Below are 20,956 nucleotides of genomic sequence, written 5' to 3' on the forward strand. Positions count from 1 at the left end.
TAGCAAATGCATTTGTGGTAACATAGCTCAATGAGACTAATTTGGTATGTTTGACATGACCGGTCATTGGTAGGTTTTTTAGTTGTGATTAACAAACATTCTAGACTCATCCAGGAAATACCTTTGTACTTTTTCATACCAGTATGTAGTCTTTGTCATAGCCAAATTTACTGCATTTTCCGTAAACAAATCCATATGACAAGGACATTGATGTCCATCATTAAAGCTGAGTTAGAGACGGAAAAGAAGAAAATGGTTTAACTTGCTGTCACCGAAATAATGAATGATGAACATAACTTTGGCTGAAATGGGATTGGGGAAAAAGAGGTTGGTTTCTCAGAGCTCTTCTCAAGCAGGCAGTACTAGGAGTGCTCTGAGTGCATTGTCATGGCATTTTTCAGTTGTTCTACCAGAATCAGCATATCTATCAAATCAAATTTGTTGATATTAGTGTTGCTTTTTTTTTTTCTTTAAATCTTAATGCACATGTTCTGAAATGACTAACAAAGATTTACCAAAGTTGTCATTTTCAGTGAAGTAAAAGAATATATAAACACAAGTACAAAATATTGCAGCCAATACTTGCCAGAATACTTTATTTATGTTATGTTAACAGATGAAATTAAATGCCAGAGAAGAGACATTACATCAGACATTATGACTTATATGCCAGCTGCCTGGGAAAGATTTTATCAGTAGACTTTAGTAGTATTTGGACCAAAAACACATGGATGTGCAGCTTTCAGCATTTTTTATGATATAGAGTGCAGCTTCTCTCACAGGTCCTCTGTTTCTGGAACAGTGTTGGAATCTGTAGGCTGAATGAATACCACAGGAATATTCTCAGACGTCCATCCTTTAGGAGTCCTATTGAAGGATCTTCTGGTAGCAAGAGGGTTTGCAAGGATCATGAATCTCGGATCATTTAGCATCAGCATATTAAAATCTGGTACCTTGAATTTAACCAGCTTTGATGCTCTCTCAAAACCACCAAAGGGAGTGGCAACTCTGTAGATATTAGAGAAATGAAATTAAAATGTGATTTAAAAAATATTTTTCTCCGAGGCATCAAAAGTATAGAAGCTATTTTAATGATAAAGATGTAATGTAATTTCTTGTTTACATTTTAACACCTTTGGGAAAAGTATGCTAATTGCTTTTCTGGCAAATTGTCTTTAATATCTGATATATTTTCCCATAGATAAAGACTTCTTCAGAGTTACCAATGGACAGAAAATCCGAGGGGAAAATAGATGTTGCAAGAAAAACTTTTAATTGGTGAGTCACAGTTACTAAATTTATTTTGTTGGTGGTGAATTTCTAAGTCTGAAAATCATAATTCAGCACGCTCTCCCTAGCAGGTAACTAGTTCAGGAAGTTCTCACCCCATTTTCTCCTATCCCCAGCAGCCTGTTCCTCCCACTAGACTATATTTCAGCATCACATTGTTGTACCAGCAAGAACAAGAACGTATGTAGGATATGTGATACAATTGGGTCATTTATGTGATCTGCATTAAAACAAACAAACAAACAAACAAAACACATATACACACACACACACAAACACTTCAGAAGAGAATTATTGCAGCAATCTGTTTTTTATCATTATGTTGAAACAATTGTAACAATACAAGTGAGACAAGTGAGGAGGCAATGAAGTGTAATGTGAAGCAGAAAGGAACAGCCAAAGACAACAGCCGTGGAAAGGAGGGGAATGAGTGAGGACTTCTTACTCTAGCTTTGTTCCTGAAGAAAATGTTTATGTAACTAAACCTTGAAACACTTGCTGAAGTTGGCCCTAATTTGCAGCCAGTATTTTTCATGTTATTTAAAAGTACGTGTTCCCTCATTCGGTAAGTCTGAGAAACTAAAAGATAAGAAGTACTAAGCAGGAACTAACTGCTACATGCATTTGCAGATATTTTTAAGCAATAGTATTAACAAATACCTCCCTTCATCCTTTTTTTTTTTTTATTATTATTATTTTCAGATTTCTAGGCTGTAAAAAATTGAGGGGATGAGGGGGGAAGGAGAGGTCTCTCACTTTTTCCAGAATCCTTTTTATAAGCTAACAGACTTGTGCTTTGCATTTTGATTAGATGCATAACTTTGTTGGGATATCGTCTGGCCAGTTAAGAGATTTAAGATTTTAAAATTACACATAAACACTGATTTCTGCAAAGATACATATATAGTGGTGCGTGAAAATTATTTTTTTTAAAACAGATTTCCTCTAGCCCTTGTAGGTTTTGTGTGTTTGATACCAAACAGATCTGCTGGTATATATTCCTAGTGGCTCCAAGTATTATAGTAGAAGGCCAGAGAAATAATTACCAACAGAAACTAAAAGAGAAAAATTGAAGATCTGACTAGATCTGACTAGAATTTTCAACAAGGTAACTATGGATAAAACAAAACCTTTTTTGAATTAAGCGCACAAAAATAAAGAGATTAATCCAGGAAAAAAATGAATCTGTGACCTAAAAGAAATGGCATTTCTCTGTCATTACACAAATGATTCACTGATTCAGATTCACATGCAGATTTTGGCAAAAGGACTAGTGGACAATTCCAAAGGTCAATCTTGCAAGATACAAAAATCATGAAATTTCTGGGCATGCATATTTAGGGAGAGAAGAGGACAGCTTTGAATTAAGCTCTAAAACTCTTTCTCAATTGACGATATGATTTTGCAGCAGTAACCAGTCCAGGCATTTAACTCTCTTGAGGTCAAAAGTGAGTTCTTTGTATAAAGTGCCTGTGGTATCAAGCTTTTCTTGTCTTCTAGGTCACAGTGCCAAATTGGATACTGTATGATACTGATTAAAAATAATTGCTTGGTAATTGGCACAGAGTGAATGTAGTGATCTGCGTCTTACAGGATAATAAAGATTGTTTTAATTGCTGCTCTAATTAAGATACACAGTCTCACATTGTCGTAATATTTAATTCTCATCAATATGTAAATCAAAGGAATATCAAGATGAATGGAACAGCAATAGCTGTATAAAATTCCACACAATTCTATAGTGTTAAAATTCCTTCTTGTAGTACCTTTTGCTTTTAAGTGCAGCAATTTTCTGTAGGTAACAGAAACAAGAGTGTTTTAGAGAAATTTAAATGTATTTTGTGGGGAAAAAAAAAAATCATGTTGTTCCTATATAAAATCTGGCCTCAGAGAGGCCATTCTTGCATGCTAGGCAGAAGCACATGGTAATCAACATAAAGGAGAGTATAGTAATTGGCTACTAGATGTTAATTTTCCTTTATAGCAGCAGTATATTTTTGTGAGCAATAACTCGTCTGACAACATGCTGTCATAATGACCTCTGTTGTGTGGACATCAATTGTATCACTTGACCTCTGATTCATTGTATAGAAGCCTAAAACTCGTGTAAAAATTCCAGTAGTCACTGTTCATAGTAAGGGCGGAAATGCTGGTTCAGAGCCATAGGAAGTGGCACAAGGAAATATAAGAGACTGTTTAGTAATTACTTCACATATTCCTAAAAAGTAGATGTGTGATTTAATGTTATGAGGCATAACCATGTTTATTTTTAACTGTTGACTTAGTAGGGCTTCTTCTTTTTGTTCTCAGTCTGTCTCATTGAACATTGAATTGTCTCAGTATAGGACACTAGTTGTTGATTTTGAAAGTTTGAAGCAATGTTTTAACTGTATCAGATTAACACCTTCTACTGCATCACCTTATGAAAAATGTGAGTTTCACTGTTAAAAATGGGACTGTCATTCTCTGAACATTCTTCTTATTGTTAATTCTGTGCAAAAAGAAGACACAGGAACAGGGAACTTGACCCTGCAAAATACTCAGAGCTTCAGGGTAGCTTAATGCAAGATTTAGTGCCAATTTCACAAAGATTCTAAGGAACTGGCTAAGCACTGAGTTTCCACTAATCTCTCACATCATTTGGAGTTAGGCTCCCAAAATTCCTTTGAGGATCTGGTTCTCAGCATTTTTACAACAGAGCTCAGAATCCATTAATCAATACAAGCAGAGCCCAGTCCAGATGGACCAGATTCCTGTAGTGTTTTTGAAACAGTAGTCTTTGGGAATTGAGAAAGCTGAGCAATAATTCTTCTGGTAGGAGAGGCAGAACCAGTCAGACTTGCTTGTCTTATGTGAGCAAGACGTAGTGCTTTGTGTGTCATTCATAGTCCTACCTTTGACATTTTATCCAGCTTCAGGAAAGCAGATGGAATAAAGGTACTAAATGAAGTGGTATTACAAACTTCTCAGCAAATGTTAATTTTCTAGTAAGAAATAAACTGACAAGAGAAATCAGATGACATGTCTCTGTTCTGCAGCATTTCTCTGCTAGCAGATTCAGTGTCATCTAGGAGAGAAAGGGTAGCCTTGTCTGAAGAGTCTGTTACAGAAACCCTCTGAACCCAGTTTCTCTGATCATGTACCCTGCCTACTACTATCTGCAATTCAGCCATTACTGGCTGTCTTACAGAAAGCCCTGCCTCAGAAGGCAAATGTGCTTATTGGTTGCTTCCAATGCTTCTTCCTTCATTGACCTGCCAGAATTGCAAGATCCCTGCAGTGTAAAATGCCTACTAGACCTCAACTAATAATTCTGTGAATTCCATAGTTCTGATTCTGCTACTGTTAAAGCCAATGATTTAAAAAAAAAAAAAAAAAAAAAAAAAGTATTGGTACTTGGTCCAGAGCTGCCATGTTGCTGGCAGTGGAGAAAAACAAACAAACAACAACAACAACAACAACAACAACTGAGTGCTCTTGAGTACTGAGTAAACTTTTAAGCCATGTTTGTGTGAGGCTGTTCGGACACAGCTGAGGTCCCTAGCTGCTAAAGTCATGTTGCTAGTTTGTCCTGGAACAAAGAAGACTGAAAGGAACCTGAATATGTCCAGGAAAGTCCGCATGCCATTTTAGCAGATACAAATGAATGAACTGTGTAGAATCTGAGGCCCGTTTCCTTTGGGAAGTCCTATGCATCACACTTACTGTTAACCACACCCCGTTCTGACTAACAATGACTGTATTAGTGTTTTGCAGGAGAAGAGACATAATGGCACTTTGTTGAATGATGAATCATGATAGAAAGCCTTGATTGATACCCTCAATGATAAAAAGAAAAAAAGGCATCATTATATCACATTTTGATTGTTTAATACACTATCATTTGCTTTCTCTCCAAGACTGCAATTAAAGAAATCAAGGATGCTGTGACCTAGATGCACAGAATAGCTTACTTAGTATGATACAGACATAAAAGTCCAAGAGATACGTCACTCTATGCCCAAAACCCATAGGCTGCTAAGTTCCTGAGGTGCCTGAAAGTTTTCCTTCTGCAAATGCTCAGATCTTACTTAGCTGTATTGGCAGCTGCACCTATCTTATACTAAAACTCATCTGTGATTCTCTAATGAATAAAATCTTGCTTGAACTTCCACTCCTGAAAACACACACAGTATACTACTGCAGCAAGCTTTCAGTAAAAGCATTTTCATTCTACAACCATGGCTAGTACTGTTGAATCCCTGTCAAATAATAGCATGAATGTGACCAGAGCTGTTTTGCAAGAGATGTCTTTGTAAGAATGGACCTAACTGTTCACATAGAGTATTCCAGAGGGGATGAAGCACTTCATATTGAAGCACAAATGCTGCCCAAAAATATAAGTTTAAGTGGATTAGACAGAGTATGAATCTTAGCCTAGATATCAGGCTGAACAACTAATAGCAGAGAGGTGTAGGTCTTGTTTTCTGCTTCTAAATATTTATTTCCTTTACTGTAAGGAATAACTAAAGAAAGTACATGAAAAGATCTGGGAACTCAGATATAGACCCTGGTTTCTCTTTCTCCATGTGAACTACTTAATTGTTCAGCTAGAGAAAAAGGATTGTTCAGCTGGAGAAAAAAAAAAAAGACGTCCCTCTGGCCCAAGTAAATTTACTCTTTTCTGTATTGTGGTACAAGTCTTAACAAGGGAAGTGAAAAATGTTCCCACCTCTTCCTTGGAAGAGCCTGGAGCCATGCTGTTATACTTCTCAGGGTTTGACATTCCTTTAGAAATAAACCCAGGCTGGCCACATCCTAGGAAAATGCTCTTTCCAAAGAAATTAACCTTATTCCTGAGTATGCATTTTTAAAGAATACATGTGACCTCTGCTCTTTTTTTTGGAAAGGAAGCCCCTAATCTAGCCCTGACCTGAAGATAGGCAGCAATAATTAGGTGCTGATGGCCTTGACAAAGAGGAATTTAAATCACATGAAGCATTCTCTGTAATGTTTTCTTTTGGCTAGCTTGATAGGTAGAGTGTGCTGGCTGTATTGAATCCCATAACCAGTCATCCCACTCTCCTATGCATTTTTAGGAGTATAGACACGTAACTCATGGCTCTGAGATCGTCTCCAATAGGCTAGCATCTTGAATTGCAATTTTGCAAGTTCTTAAGTTCTTTTGGATCTAGTTTTTCTTGCTATAAAACATAAGTCTGAGTGCCTTGTATGTATCAAACAGCTTTTTTAGGTTCACTGGGTATCTTTTTATTTTGACGTGGATGCAGATTTTTTTTTTACCAGTGAGGAGAGTGGTTGCTTTATTTAAATATCATGGATTATATCTCCTGCATTTTCAATTTACCAGTTTCATAATCTGGATCTAGAATTACATGCCAGGTTTTATTTTTTTTTATGGCAGTTCCAAGGATGAATATTGACCTTTCCCTTAAATGAATGCATGAATGTTCAACAAATTTGGACTGTGGTGAACTATGGTTCTGCTATATCATACACAGAGCAAGTCTTCATAGAAAGAAATCTGAACAGTTAGTGTTGTATAGAGGACAACTAACAGATTATGGGACAACAAATCAGCTAGAAATTCACAAAGAAGCCATGAGATACTGTCTCAAGACACATATCCCTATTAATGGAGCTTCTGTGCCCTGTCTGATTCTGTCTTTCAACAGTGATGACTTGTATGCTGGACTCAAAATCTCATTTGTGTGAGGAACTACTGATTCTGGCTCTGTTTCTATATATATACATATATGTTTGGCTTTTTTTTTCTTTTTCCCAGTTACAATAACCATAGTACATAAACTGTGCAGCTACTGTTCCAATATTGGCAGCTGTGGCTCATCTCTCTGATTTGTATTATTATTTTGTTTGCTGACAAGATTGTGCTACACACTTGTGATGTGTATTGCTGTTAGGATGTAAAAATTAATGTAGTGTCAGCAGTGCCAATTTTGATGCTGCATTGTGGAGTATTTTCTCCTTGAGTTCATAGTTGAGGCCTGCCTCTATGGCAGGAATGCAAGTGATGTTTGTGGTGTTTATATTGCCATGCCTTTTTTTTTAAATTAATTAATTTATTATTATTATTAATTTGTCATCTATTTGGTGTTTTGACAAAGAGGTTTTGGTTTGCCTCAGGTGTCAGTAGCTTACCAGGGATCATTTAGTGAAAAATTGTCCATGACTTTGATATACAAAGATACTGTGAATGGCATGAATTAAAGCAAAGGACTTAAGTAAGAATGTGTTTTAAAACTTTCAAAGTATTTCCAAACTCAGTATTGTCAATATATAAAGAAGTTCCACTGAAAGCCTCAGTATTCAGTATGCTACCTACTATGCAAATAACTTCAGTCTCAGATCCCCTTTTACTTCAAATGTTTTTTCAAGTCTGCTTGTAATGTTCCATCTGTTGATTTGTTACCAAAAGTTACTGAAGATACAAAAAAAGTTAAATGTGGTAAAAAAAAAAAAAAAAACAAGCTGCTAACTGACTGGTCTGAGGGATTGGTAGAGGATAGATTTCATTGTAGTATCATTGCCTAAAATATAAGCCTGTAGAGTGTGAGTTGCAAAATAAATAAGTAAATAAATAAAATTAAAAAATAGAAAGGAAAAATATATGTGGTTTGCATTACAGTGTTTACAAGCCAAGTGTTTACTGAGAGTTTCCCTGGTAGGTCTTACGAGGTCATGATCCCATACCTGCCAAAGTCAACAGAAATACTGTAGGCATTGCTATATCCCATTTTTTCACATTTATCAGTACACTGGATTCTGATACTTCTATTTCCGTGATTGTTTTGTTCTTTCTCTCTTTCAGTCAATATTTTCAGCAATTAATCTTACATTCTTGGTTCTAGAATTTAATTTGGGGTCCACACTTTGAGATGAACTATTTACCTTCTTAAAGCTCTTGTTTGCTACCTGTAATCTGTTTGTTCATGCTTATGGGTATACTTGCAAAAACAGGTGATGGGTCTTTTTACAACCAATGGATACATTTCATTTCAGAGTAATTTTTCACTGCTCTATAAAGCCAGTGTTCACTCAAAATTACTGTTAAAGCTCCTGTAGTCGGGCAGTTTCTGGCTTTGCTTCAGGTTTAAAAAGTTTAGGATATAAAGCCTCTAGCAGCTCTGGATCATCCCTAATGGCTTCTATCCAAGGAGACTGATAATACTTTGGCACAGAAGTAGTGTTGAACTTTCAGGAGAATTTCTTTTAGTGGTCCAGAATATCCTGCAAGGAGATCCAGGTAAACAGTATAACAGTATATTGATTTTCTGTTTCCTTACCATCATCCTATGTAAATAGGAAGTAATACCATTATTTCACAGTTAGTTAAAGTGAACAATTGAATCAAGTGAGTTTAACCAAAGCAACAGGAATACCAGACAAGCTCACAGGAGGTATTTGTAGCCTTTTAGATAACTGATCTGAAGTATTCTACTCTTCTTTTGAGGGTAAGTTTATTTTAGTTTTATTTAAGTTGTTTCTATCATTATAAGCATCTATTTGAAAAAGGAGCACATCTACGCAGACCTTGGGCTGAATTAACAATTAAATGTTAAAAACAGCCTTTTGGTTAAAAGTAAGATAATTCTACAGTCTCTTGGATGAGATTTCCAAAAGCATTAAAAGGAGTAAGGTCCCAGCCATTCTATCAGATTTTTTTTGCCTCCATTTGATGCTTTAAAATGTCATACTTACATGTCTCTTTGATCATTTTCATCTTTTTGTTTGTTTGTTTGTTTTGTTTTCTTTTAGTTTTTATTTTCCCCTCTCTATAATCATCTGAGGATCAGGCTCTGATCAGAATTTTACTAAACAAGTGGATTTCTTATTCAGAGTGTGATTTCTTCTAAAGCCAAATACGATATGGCACAAATAAACGTAAGGGGAAAAAAGCCCAGACCTTACTGTGCAATTTGAAGAATTAGAATCAGCTGAAGAATTAGAACCAGCAAGGGATTATTCTAATATATGAGTTTATAGTATTTGTTTGAAAAACAAGGGAAATTTGTTTTCCTGTTTACCCTCACATGACATCTAGCTCTTTAAATTAATGCTGTTGCCTTTTGTAAGCTAAAAAAAACAAACCACCCTGTGGTTTAATAAATACTCCTTTCACCAAAAATAAATATTTCTTGCCTAAAGAAAACTTTAAGATTTGTATCATGTTTTAGCAATGGAAATTACCTCAATTTGCATTGTATTTGGCCCATGGATGCAGAGAGCCTTAGCTGTCACTAACAGAGTAGCATTGACCTAGTTTACATAGACTGGAAAAGGTCTGCACAAAACATGCATTGAGTAATTCTGAACAAAGAATGAATTTGTAAAAACCAGTCTGCTCATGGATAATTCATAAACAGGAAGAAGGGCTATATCACTGAATAAATTAATTAAAACAAATTAGCCTTCTCTAGTCTTCAAAGAATACAAAATAAGGCCTTCCTGTAGCTCACTGCCTTTAAATAAAGCCAACAGTACCCTCACAGTTAAGGACTTAAATAAAGCAGAACAGTGTATACAGCCAGGGGCAAATTCCTCTTTTAAGTTACTTATCTGTAAAGGGTTCCAGCAAAACTTGCAATGACTTCAGATGTCCATTTACAGGTAATTAAACTACAGTGGATAACTTTCAGACTGTTAAGCAGTGTGTTGTATCTTAGAAAATAGGGCATTGAAAAGTCAGTATATTAATCTGGTTTTAAATCTGAAGATCTGTTTCTCAATGGTTTATAAGATCAATAAATATATGAGCAGTCTCACTGGAAAATAATGCATGCCTTCAGTTTGAGGGAGAGGTAGTACAATGGACATATCAAATCGTTAAGAACGAACAGAAGCAACTGGTTTAAATTTCCATGGGTGATTCTGATTAGTTATCTGACTCAATTTATGTATATCTAATAGTAACTCCATTAATAACTTATTGTTAATGACATTGTTTTAGAAAGAGCTCCTTCGTCTGCTGTGAGATGGGTAATAAATGCATTCCATGTCTATAAATTCATCTATTACCTGGGGCAATGTTGTCAGGATGCGGTGGGCTCCGGGGATCAGGTGTGTTAGGAGGTGTCATTGGGGCATGCTGGGGAATTCCTTCAACACTGAGGCCATCCATTTTAACACCCTGCATGGGCTCTCCACGCTGCATTCAAAGAGAAATAAATATCATTGATAGCACAGGCAAAAAATGAGTCCCTCTGATTCTCTGTCGAGGGATGGAATATTACTTCAGCTTACAGGCCAGATCTGAGACCTAGGATATATTATCCAAAGGTACACTGTCCTGCTGTTAGGTACCCTTTTTGCTAGACAGCATTCCTCTGGATTTTCTGGCTGTTACCCAGAAGATGAAACAGTTTCACAACTCTCTTACAACGGCTATGTAAGCAAAAGAATAATTTATCAGTGTTAAGAATGTTATCACAGCACAATTTTAAATGTCTATATTTCAAGTGTGTGATTGTGATGGATTTATTCAAAGGATTGGGGGTGTTGGGAGCTAGAACAAGACTCCTGAAGCATCATACCATCCAATTAAATTTTCTGACCATTTCCAAAATTGGGGATATTTGAATATTAATAGGTAGTCTAAGAAGAGATTTTCATCCCATCTGCTGCTCATACCAGTCACCACTATATCTACCTGTGCCTGTGGGCTGTATAGTTCACAGCAAAGAGTAAAGCTGGTCACTTTGGCAGGGGGCCCATGGCTCACTAGATGCTAGAAGTTGTGATGTGCAGACAGGGCCCCCTTGCTGCCCCAAAGATTCAAGAAATCCGGCAGGTTTAAGGCATATGGGTTTCAAAATCACTGATTCATCAAAGCTTCTCATCCTTATCAGTTGAAAATCCACTGTATTTGTTGAATTGCTTTTTATTTGGGCTTTTCTTTTCTGTATTTATAATAGAAATAACAACTTCAGTGCAGGCCACTCTTCTGGCGATTAATGATATGCTGTTATTTTCCACCCTCCTATTGGGTCATCAGCTTCTAAGGAAACATCTAAAGGCTTAATCATTGTTGCATAAATATAGACGGGAGTCTTATAAGAAGTCAGTACTCTTATTTTAGCTATGACACATAGGCTAAAAGTAATTTAAATATAGACAGTTCCAGGAGTATGAGTTTCTTAAAGAAGGAAAGCAAGAAACTATACTGTTTTAACCTGAAACATACAAGCAAACAAAAAAATATCAAGGCGTATGTTTGGAGCCATCCTAAAATATGTTAGAAATATTAATTTTTTGGCAGCCAAAATCATAACGTTGGTGAAGATACCACCAGTGGTGGCTAAACAGGCGTTTAAGGGAGGGGAACAGAAACCAAAGAGGCATAATTTCTTCCCATATCAGAATGTCATAATGACTGTGCAGTATGCATGTGTTTTTGGGGGAAATTCCAGGGAAGAAGTAGAGAGATCCTTCAGCATTTGGATTAGCAAGACAGTAGTAAATTACAAATGCATCTTACTTTTCTGCTCCCAAAATCTCCTTATGAGATGCCATAAGGCAAAAAATAATTCAATAGACTCAAAAAACTGCATTCATTTTATTGTTTCTTATTTAATTGCACATGTGTGTTTGTGTGTTTTCATTAATAAAACTGAACATAGTTTGAGCAAAGCCATTGATGCTTTACTGTTTGGTTCATCAATTATTCATTCCCTGTTTGTACCAATACAAACTTCGGGTTTTATCACAACAATACATTACATATAGTCACTATCTTTTTTATTCCAAGTGAAGGTTTTGATTAAAGAATTCAGTCAAAGTCTTTCTATGGATTCTCTAGGGTTCGGATGCTAATATAATCATAGCATCACATATGTGGGATTTAAAACAATAAAGACATGAAATTACAATGGAAGTAGAGGGGCTGCTTGCATACTTTATTAGACTGGGCATAGACTATTCATTGTTAAATGAATAAACCATTATTACATTGGAGAACCAGACAAAATTTATGAATGTTTTTCTCCCTCTTTGCAGAGATCAAACAAAAAGGTTTAAGTATTTCACAAAGGCAATAAATGAGACGTACATCAGGTGCATTTAGTTCCTGCCATGAGGATTCCCAGGGTATCACTAATGCTTTAACCCAGTTCCTGAGGGCCTAGTTCAGAGAATAATTGTCTTTCAGTGACAAACTTCATCGTTTGTTCCTTTGCTGAGACATGGAAGGCAAGAAGTCTCAAAAATTTCTGTCATTTGAGAGAGTCACATAGCTGGTTGGCAACTATGTTGAGACCACCAACCTATTTTAATAGGAATACTTCCTGGCCATGTAAAACAGACTGTTACTTCTTCCAACCTTTTGAATATCATTACCTAGTTAACTTTCAGTAGTCAATGTGCCCATTATTACAGGACAAGAACTCCAGTCACTAGTAACCTGAATCTGAATTTGCATGAAAATTATTTGAATCTGATGTCCTGAAGTATTAAGGTCTTCAGATTTTTTATTTTTATTTTTCTACAGGAGCCCAATAGATACAAATAGCTCACTTCATATTAACATTGTTCTAGTACAGTATTTTACTCTTATTCTTCCTGAAGCTACAAATAAATCAGGTACATAATGTATCATGAGCATCAAGGGAACCCCAGGCTAGTCTCACTGTGTTTCATTAATAAGTTATTACAAATACTCACATTTCTTGGCTTGTTTGTTACATAATGATAATTTTCGTACGTGTATTTGTCAGATCTCCGCTGACGTCTCTTGAAGAGTCTTGCCCCTCTGTTGCTGAGTGTCGATAGTTCCTCTACCATGATATCTCTTGGGGTGCTGACCTTTTTTCCAAGGTTTAAGCTGGGTGAGACTGAAATACAAGGGATAAATACATACCTCTGTTTTTCATAAATGCCTGATGTCACGTACCCTACACCTGAAACCTGATGACACATCAGTGCATACTTATCTAATACATGAGGCAGCTTCATATGGTGTTAGTGAAATTAATCATTTTCTAAAATTTTGGAGCAGATTATAGAACACCACAAACCTGTTTTTCAAAGATGCTAAGCACCCCAAGCTCCAAATTTATTTCAGTTCAATGACATTCAGCTGTTCTGAAAATCAAGTCTATATTGTCCTGCACACAGACTAGTGAAAACTGGCTTCTGCTGAAACTTGGAACAAAATTCTATCTGACCTCAGCATTCCCAAATCAAACATTAAGTTAACTTTTTGCCCTGCACTGGATAGATGAGCAGATTGCTCCTTTTAAGCACAGCTACCAGTTTCTTATTGCTTAAAGCATTTTGTTATGAATTTCTCTTTAAAACCCCAATTCTTCTGAAATCTAGGCCATTTTCTACTTTAAGAAGAATTTGTATTAGAAAGTCTGTATTAAGTTGTATTTTTTGTTATTTTTAAAGAAAGCTTCAAAATAAAGCTTAAGGTGTTGAAATGAGAGACAGAACAAATTACAACATGCTTTTAGGAAACGATAGATTTAGAATGTTTTATTTTTTACTCTGTCTAGGGGGAAAGTTACAAGCAAGTCTTCTCAAAATGACACAATCAGATACTGAATTATTAGGTGCAGTATTAGTTTATTCACCATTGAAGAAAAAAAAAAAAAAATGTATTTTTTTGGTGAGCTCCTAGGGGTTTTGAAAATGAAGGTGCATAAGCAGGGAAGAGGAGATCAACTGAGACTGTAAATAGAGAACATGGAATATCAGAAAGTACCGGTTATCTCTGTGGTGATGTTCTGGAGTTTGGGGTGCTGGTGGCAATGAGCAAGCCGAGTGACTGAAGTCTCTCACTAGGTGTCCTCAACCTATAGACAAGGCTTGGACCTTAGAATACAGTAACTTCAACACTGAGCAAACTATTTTTGTATTAATTTATTTCTGCTTAGAACTTTGTAGGATTGAACAAATGCAACAATAATTAGATCATATAGTAGAAGCTGAATTTTCAAGAAAATCATTTCCTATTGCCACTTACATTAATATTTGCCATTTTATTAGTTAAAACTATTCTCCTCAGTTGTTCATAAACTTCAGGAAGAAAAATGGGAAGGTGCAATATGCTTTGAGGATTATATCAAATAGGTGCAGTGTGTTTCTTTGATCCACTTTTCAGTATCACATTCTGTTATTTCTTTAATAATAAATCCTCCTATTGTTTACATATTCTAATTATCTACAGGTCTTGAAAGTATGAACTTCAACGTATGTTTTAATGCATTAAAACAAAGAGAAAGCAAATTAGATGTAAAACACTGTATCTTGCTTCCATGGCAAGCAGACAGGAATCCCAGTTTAATTAGCTGGATAGGTCCCTAATGTCAAAATTAATTTTGCATATGCTGGGGGAAAAAAAATAAAAAGGGTTTTATTTTTAGTTTCAGACTTTCATTTGGAGTGCATGGCGTATGTCTCCTACTAACTTCATGATGGAAAAGCAATGTGGATTGTTGACATTTAGGAAAATGTAACTGGGATCAGTGCTCTGTTTAGCCCAAGCTGTACAGGATGAGTTTTCTGTGTACTACATCAAACAGGTTTGTGGCCGTGGAGTTCATCACTGTTGATCCTCTTTTGTTCGTACTTATTTCAATCAAATGCTTGCAGTAGATTTAACTGGAGAAAGAGCAAGCTAACTGTGTCATGAACTGGAGCATGGACTTCTGCTTTAAAAATAGTATGCATAAAGAATCCTAACACCCTTCTGATATTTAAGGGGTAGCTACAAAACAGGGAGTTCTTAACATGGAAGAAAATGACTCAGCTTGTCCAATAAGCCATATCAGTGACAGATAATGGTGGAGTTTTGGCTCTGTGGTTGAGATAAGCGCACTAGTTATTGGCCTGCAGCCTGAAATGTTGACCAACAACTCATATTTTGATGTTCTTATTTTTCAAGATTACTTCAGGGGCATGGACTGTTGAATGGTTTTATATTAGAAAGGGAAGTTTACCTTTCAGATCAGCAATGTTTTCCTGTAGAAAAAGCTTTTCTTCATTATCTGTGGAGTGGGTAATATGTAAGTCCTAAGAGACTGGGGCGCCAAGATGATTGCAGTTCTCTGTCCAAACCACTCAATATTCTTCTGGGACATGCTGGATGTTAACTATTTTGGGCCTTGCTGTTCCCTTACATACGTGCTGTTCTTGTTAATGTTTACTGTAGGCTCCAAGGTACTTTGTAACCTACAGTTGTGTACTATTGTGTATCTAGGCAGCATCCCAGAAGCATAGGTGTGAAGTTCATTTGAATCCCCTGCCAACTAAAATCTAATCTGCTGTCTGGTTTTATAATGTGTCTAGGGATTGTTTCAGTGTCACTGCAGGAAAGGTGATGAAGAATGAGAAAAGGGGGACATTTAGAGGATGATAGGAAGAAAACATCTCCAAGTCCACTTCATAAATGGGCATTCATACTGGAAGTTTAATTTGTAGTTCAATCCTCATCTTAACTTTCTAGTTTAATGTTTTTATTTGTTCCTGCCAAGCCCTCCCTATCCTGCCCTTAAAATCTTAACAGATTTCATTTGAATATGATTTATCTATTTTCTCCTGCATTCCCCCAATCCCTTTTAATCTTCCAGTAAACAATCTTCTAAATACCTTCATCTGGATTATAAATTTTAATAATGAGTGTCATAGTATATGATACAGTTTTTCATAGTATCAGAAATAAGAATTTGTAACTCCATCATAAAAGATCATATAGCTACTGAAGAATGAATTTAAGAAATAGGACAGAACTAAACATGAGATTTAAGTGTAATTGAATGCTAACGGCTTCCTCAAATATACATATATACATGTATACCTCTGCCAATCACACTTAGGAAATTTAACATTAAGCAAAGTCAGCCAGAGAAAAAACAGTTAGGAAGGTGACCACGTTCCTCTCTCTTCTAACACTGTAAGAGGGTTTACAGGTAGTGTCTATTACTGCAACATGTAGTGACATGTAGGATTTCACTAGAACACAAAGTCATGTACCACAGGGAGATGTGGGCTTTCAGTCGTTACTAACCTAGCCCAGAACTTAGACACTGGTAAAAACTTGGATGACTTTGTATCTTACTCACAACTGTTTCTGCTTTTTTTTTTTTTTTTTTTTTTTCTTCTTTTACAAGCAGTTTAACTGTTTACCTGAAAGCATTATAATAAAAGGGGTTAAAATGAGAACATATCGGGTATACTTTCTGAGTGTCGTTACAAGCCACAGGGACTTGCACTACAGAATCTTCTATTACTGTTTACCTCTGTTAACACTGGGGAGTTTTATAGGTCTGCAAAACAAGGTAGATTCTTTTCTGGATGAAATTTAGTTTTCCTGCAATTTCCAGATACAGAATCTTCATTACTAATACTGATGCAAAACCCAGAAAGACAGCAGCTTGTCTCAGGTTAAACTTGCTCAATTAACAATTAGGGGAAAAATAAATTCTCAAAATTAAAAGAGCTGAATTTAGTCATTTAAAAAACAGATTTATCCCTGATTTTTCCAACATTTGGTCCCAAAGGACTAGTGTATGCTTTGTCTCATTATGGCTTTGGTTATCCTCTGTTTCTAAATTGGTTTCACTGAGCTTTTACAGTTATAAATTTCAGACTCTTATCACACACATTTCATGTAATTTCATATTTTTTTAACGTTAAGTGTCCCAGACATCCAAGATATAGAACTAGAACATACACTTAAAGAGTCTGTATTGCCTTCAGTGGCCATGTATCATACCATATCTTGTAGAATAAACTGTAGTATCTATGTGTATAAATCTAAACTTGACAGCAAATCTGATAATACATAAATAATGAAAACAAAGATAACGTGAAGTAAATGCAAGCATCAGCACAGATTATCCAGTAATTCCAATGATTTCCAGAACTGTATGGTACATTTATTAGTATTACTATGAACAGTATCATTTACCACATGAATTGCCTGGATCTAAACAAACATATGACAGACAGATTTTCTGCCCCGAAGAGCTTACAGGCAATTTCAGGCAAGTATAGTACTTGGGTTTTCAGTGGAAAAAAATAATAGAATTCTAATGAAATCTGTAAGGGCAGGCTGGGTTTCAGACTTGTGTGTTCAGTGGAGAATGGAAGGAGGGAAGAGGTATTTGCTTAGAAATAGAAAGTATAGAAAAAAAATATGGAAATGTCAGGACTAGGACCAGGCACTGAAACTTGTAGCTTCTTTTTTTCTGAATTCATTAGGTCTCTGGTCCTACTCTTCCTGCAATCAGACAGGTCAATTAGTGAGCACAAAAACCATCCCCAAATTCTTTGGAGCAAAAGACCACAAGAAAGATTTTCAGTACTGGAATGTAATGTCCAGTATTTTTCTGATGTAGGCAGTATGATTTTCATAAAATCTAAATATTAACAGAGCTCCCTGCTGGTTGTTTTTGTTTGTTTTGTTTTCTTTTTCTTCAGTGAGACTTGTGGGGTGTTTATCACTTTTTTAAAACTGGTATTTTTTATAGATGATAAAAAACGTTCATAGGGAGGATTGAAAGGATCTCCAAAAACATCCAGTATGTACCAAGTGAAAGCCAGGAAGACTTGTATTCCCAGATGAGTTAATTGCTTCTGAAGGTGTCACACTAGAAGCCTACTTTTTTTTAAGAACTTGTTTTTGCAAATCAAGCTACCTTCTTATAAGTGTCTGCATTTTCATCAGTGCAACAACAGAAGAGTGGTGGCTATGCACTAGAGAAAATTGCCACATTGCTAGTAAATTTTGTTAGTTACAAAGATTAATTATGCATGGGAGGAACAGAGCTGTAAACAGTTGTTTCAAAAATTTCTATCATTCATATGAAAAAGCAAAGTGAAAAAGAGCAAAAGAAGAGGATACAGACAGATCAGCATGTTTCTCAAATGATAGCCTTTTAAAATGGAATGAAGTCATGTTATTAACCCCAAATAATATTCTGAAAGGCTATCCTAGCAGAATGTACATCAGCTGTTAGATTACTTCATTCCTTCACAGCAGTTGTTCATCTGAAAATAGCTTTCAAATGAAAAGAGGCAACTACAAAAGGATTAGTTACCATAGGCAGCATGATACTCCCCCAAGATTATTTATGGCAAAACACCCAGAGACAAAGCTGTAAGAGAGTTAAACTCTGTGATTAAAAATATTTCAGGGAGGGCTAGAGGACAGTGCATATAGAGTAAGTTGGGTTCAGCGCTATACCATTTCTCTGTATTTCATCCATAATGGCTGATGCTTGTTGTTTCCTCTCTTTGACCATGGCAGAATGTGATAACATTGTGATTTTCTGATATGATTTTTCCTTGCTGAAAGAAAACACACATTTTTATATTGTTGAGCCAGCTTGCAGTAGTAAGCCAACTTTAATTTCTGATAGCATGTTTAGAACAGCTGAATATTGAATTTAGTTATTCCTGATCTAGAAATACAGTGGTTTTAACTATGCAAAATGCACTGCAGTTTTTGCCTGCAGACAGATGCTAGGATGTATTCTGATGGATAGAAAGTTCCAAGGAATGAACTTTGAGTTGGATATATACATTTTGTAGCAAAATCAGTGTCGGTGATCTAGGCCTTCTCACATCTACACATTATATTAAAAAAAATAAATTCATAATTAATATTTTAATTATAACTTGCTATATGTTTTCAGAAATGTTATTCTGTTGGTTTTTTTTTTTTTTGCTTTTTTTTAAATCTAATAAAGAATTTGAGCAACTAAATAAGATGCTCTGGCATCTTTAAAGGAAGTGCAAATTTGACTAGGTAAAAAAATAAACATCTTTTCAATTGCAGAGTCAAGAGGTTACATAAATGTCTTTTATCTGACAGTTTGTAGGACAGACAATGTCAAAATATTTCAGGAAACAATACACTTACCCTACTGTTATGTTGTGCAGATAAAAGCGTTCTCAACCCTTTAGTTGAAGCTTCAGGAGTTAGTTATGAATGGGGATGACCTGCCTGGTCCAGGATGGTTTCTACCCTTGTGCTTGGATCTGCATGGTACCTAGTACTGAGACAAACTGGGGGCTGATCCTCTTCAAAGGAATTGGCATCCAGCTGACATCAACTAGTTATATATAGCATCAAACACTCCAGCCACTCATATCTTCCTGGCAAAAGAAGAGAACAGAAAAGATTCAGCTGCACCCACAACAAAGAGAGTTTATATCCCTTTCAGAGCTTATTGGAAGATTTAATGGAATGCTCCTCTCATACCCGTACAGATCATCTCCTCATCACCTCTGAGAATAATAATCTCTGTGTTATAACCAGGAAAGAGACATTTAAAAATAAGGTGTTAAATATATGGATGGGCAAGACTATCAGATGAGAATGGCATGGGCTAATCCTTAGTGAAAGATGAAACCATGCTTCAATAGTAGCTGATAGCTAAAGTCAGTAGCAGATGGCCGATACACAAAGTCTGTTCTGATAAAGAAATGAGAATTTTTTCAGTATTATAAGTGGTAGGGAGTAATTGTCAGTATTATAAATGTCTGGGAGTAATTTTTCAACAAGCACACACCTCTCAAACTCTTATTCAAAATCTTGTAATTTTCTTTGTGCATTAGGAGCAGAAATCTGCAGTAATTTGAAACTTGGTCATATTCAACATTCCAGGATACTGTTGTATCAGCTTGTCAAAGAAATGTGTGATATGTGGAGTACAAATATTACGTGACAGCAAACAACTTTGGACAGAAAGAAACAGGCAGAAAGAAACATTCCCCCCACAACCTGTTGTCTGAACACTGATAATTGAATTATGGGCAGTAACAGCAAGATGAAGAAGCTTTTGTATTTCTTATTAGGATTTGGCTTTGCTCTGTGAAGTTTCTATTTCTTCTGGAAAATTATGGTCTTTTTTGGCTTGGAGTATTGAAAAAGAAAATTGCTTGGATCCTGACAGGATCCTGACAATATGACAGGAGAAGGGAATTCTGCCTGTAAATTGAATCTGGAGAGTAATAAAATACATCAACACAGTGTGCATAACTTTACAAACAGCAAGCACTCTGAGACAGATGCGATGTATGTGCCTGATTTAATGTCCTGAAAGTATTTGTGTTCAACCAAAAAATTACTTTTTTTTTTTCCCCCCTCTAGATTTCTGTTCCTAGACTTAGCTTTGCAAAACATTTTTCTGAGATCCTAGACATCTCTGCCCCAAAGAGATGTTCATTCTAATCCTCACTATCACAATCTACCTGCTCTTGTTACCTGTCAGTAATTATTTTCTCAGTTTATTGTGCTTGGATCAGCTACCAGCAAACATGATCAAAGTCTTGGTTGAATCTTATCAATTTCACTAATGGGCAAGATTGCTGTCCATCTGTTTGTCAGGAGGCCTTCAATGATTTCTCCAGCAAAGTGAAGGGAAAATTAGGGTGGATCTCTAGATACTCTTGAAATAAAAAATTAAGCCCCCCTTCTCTCTCCCACAAAATAAGTGAATTAAAGAAGCACACAATGAACCTTTCAGTTCCTGCTACGTATTTGAGAAGTTGCAGAATATGAACAGGAAGGATAATGAAACCAAAGGGAAGACAGAACAATTTAATGTGAAGTATGTTACCGCATCCTGTTTTAATTCAACCCAAATAGTTCCTTTTTGTGTCTCCTGAAAACCTGACTGGCCAAAGCCATGTGCAAACG

At 35.9% G+C, this 20,956-nt stretch overlaps 1 protein-coding gene across 1 annotated transcript; it reads right to left on the minus strand.

The window, feature by feature from the left end:
- Positions 1 to 604: 604 nt before the first annotated feature.
- MYOZ2 (myozenin 2) lies at positions 605 to 19,325 on the minus strand. Its single transcript, XM_032186911.1, is given in 8 exon segments — positions 605 to 1,006; positions 8,357 to 8,381; positions 8,383 to 8,512; positions 8,514 to 8,538; positions 10,327 to 10,456; positions 12,967 to 13,136; positions 18,497 to 18,600; positions 19,175 to 19,325. Coding segments are annotated over 7 exon segments (786 nt in total). The 5' UTR covers positions 18,573 to 18,600; positions 19,175 to 19,325; the 3' UTR covers positions 605 to 776.
- Positions 19,326 to 20,956: the final 1,631 nt, after the last annotated feature.

Source organism: Aythya fuligula, chromosome 4, assembly GCF_009819795.1.
Source record: "Aythya fuligula isolate bAytFul2 chromosome 4, bAytFul2.pri, whole genome shotgun sequence".
In the NCBI taxonomy this organism is placed as follows: Eukaryota; Metazoa; Chordata; class Aves; order Anseriformes; family Anatidae; genus Aythya; species Aythya fuligula.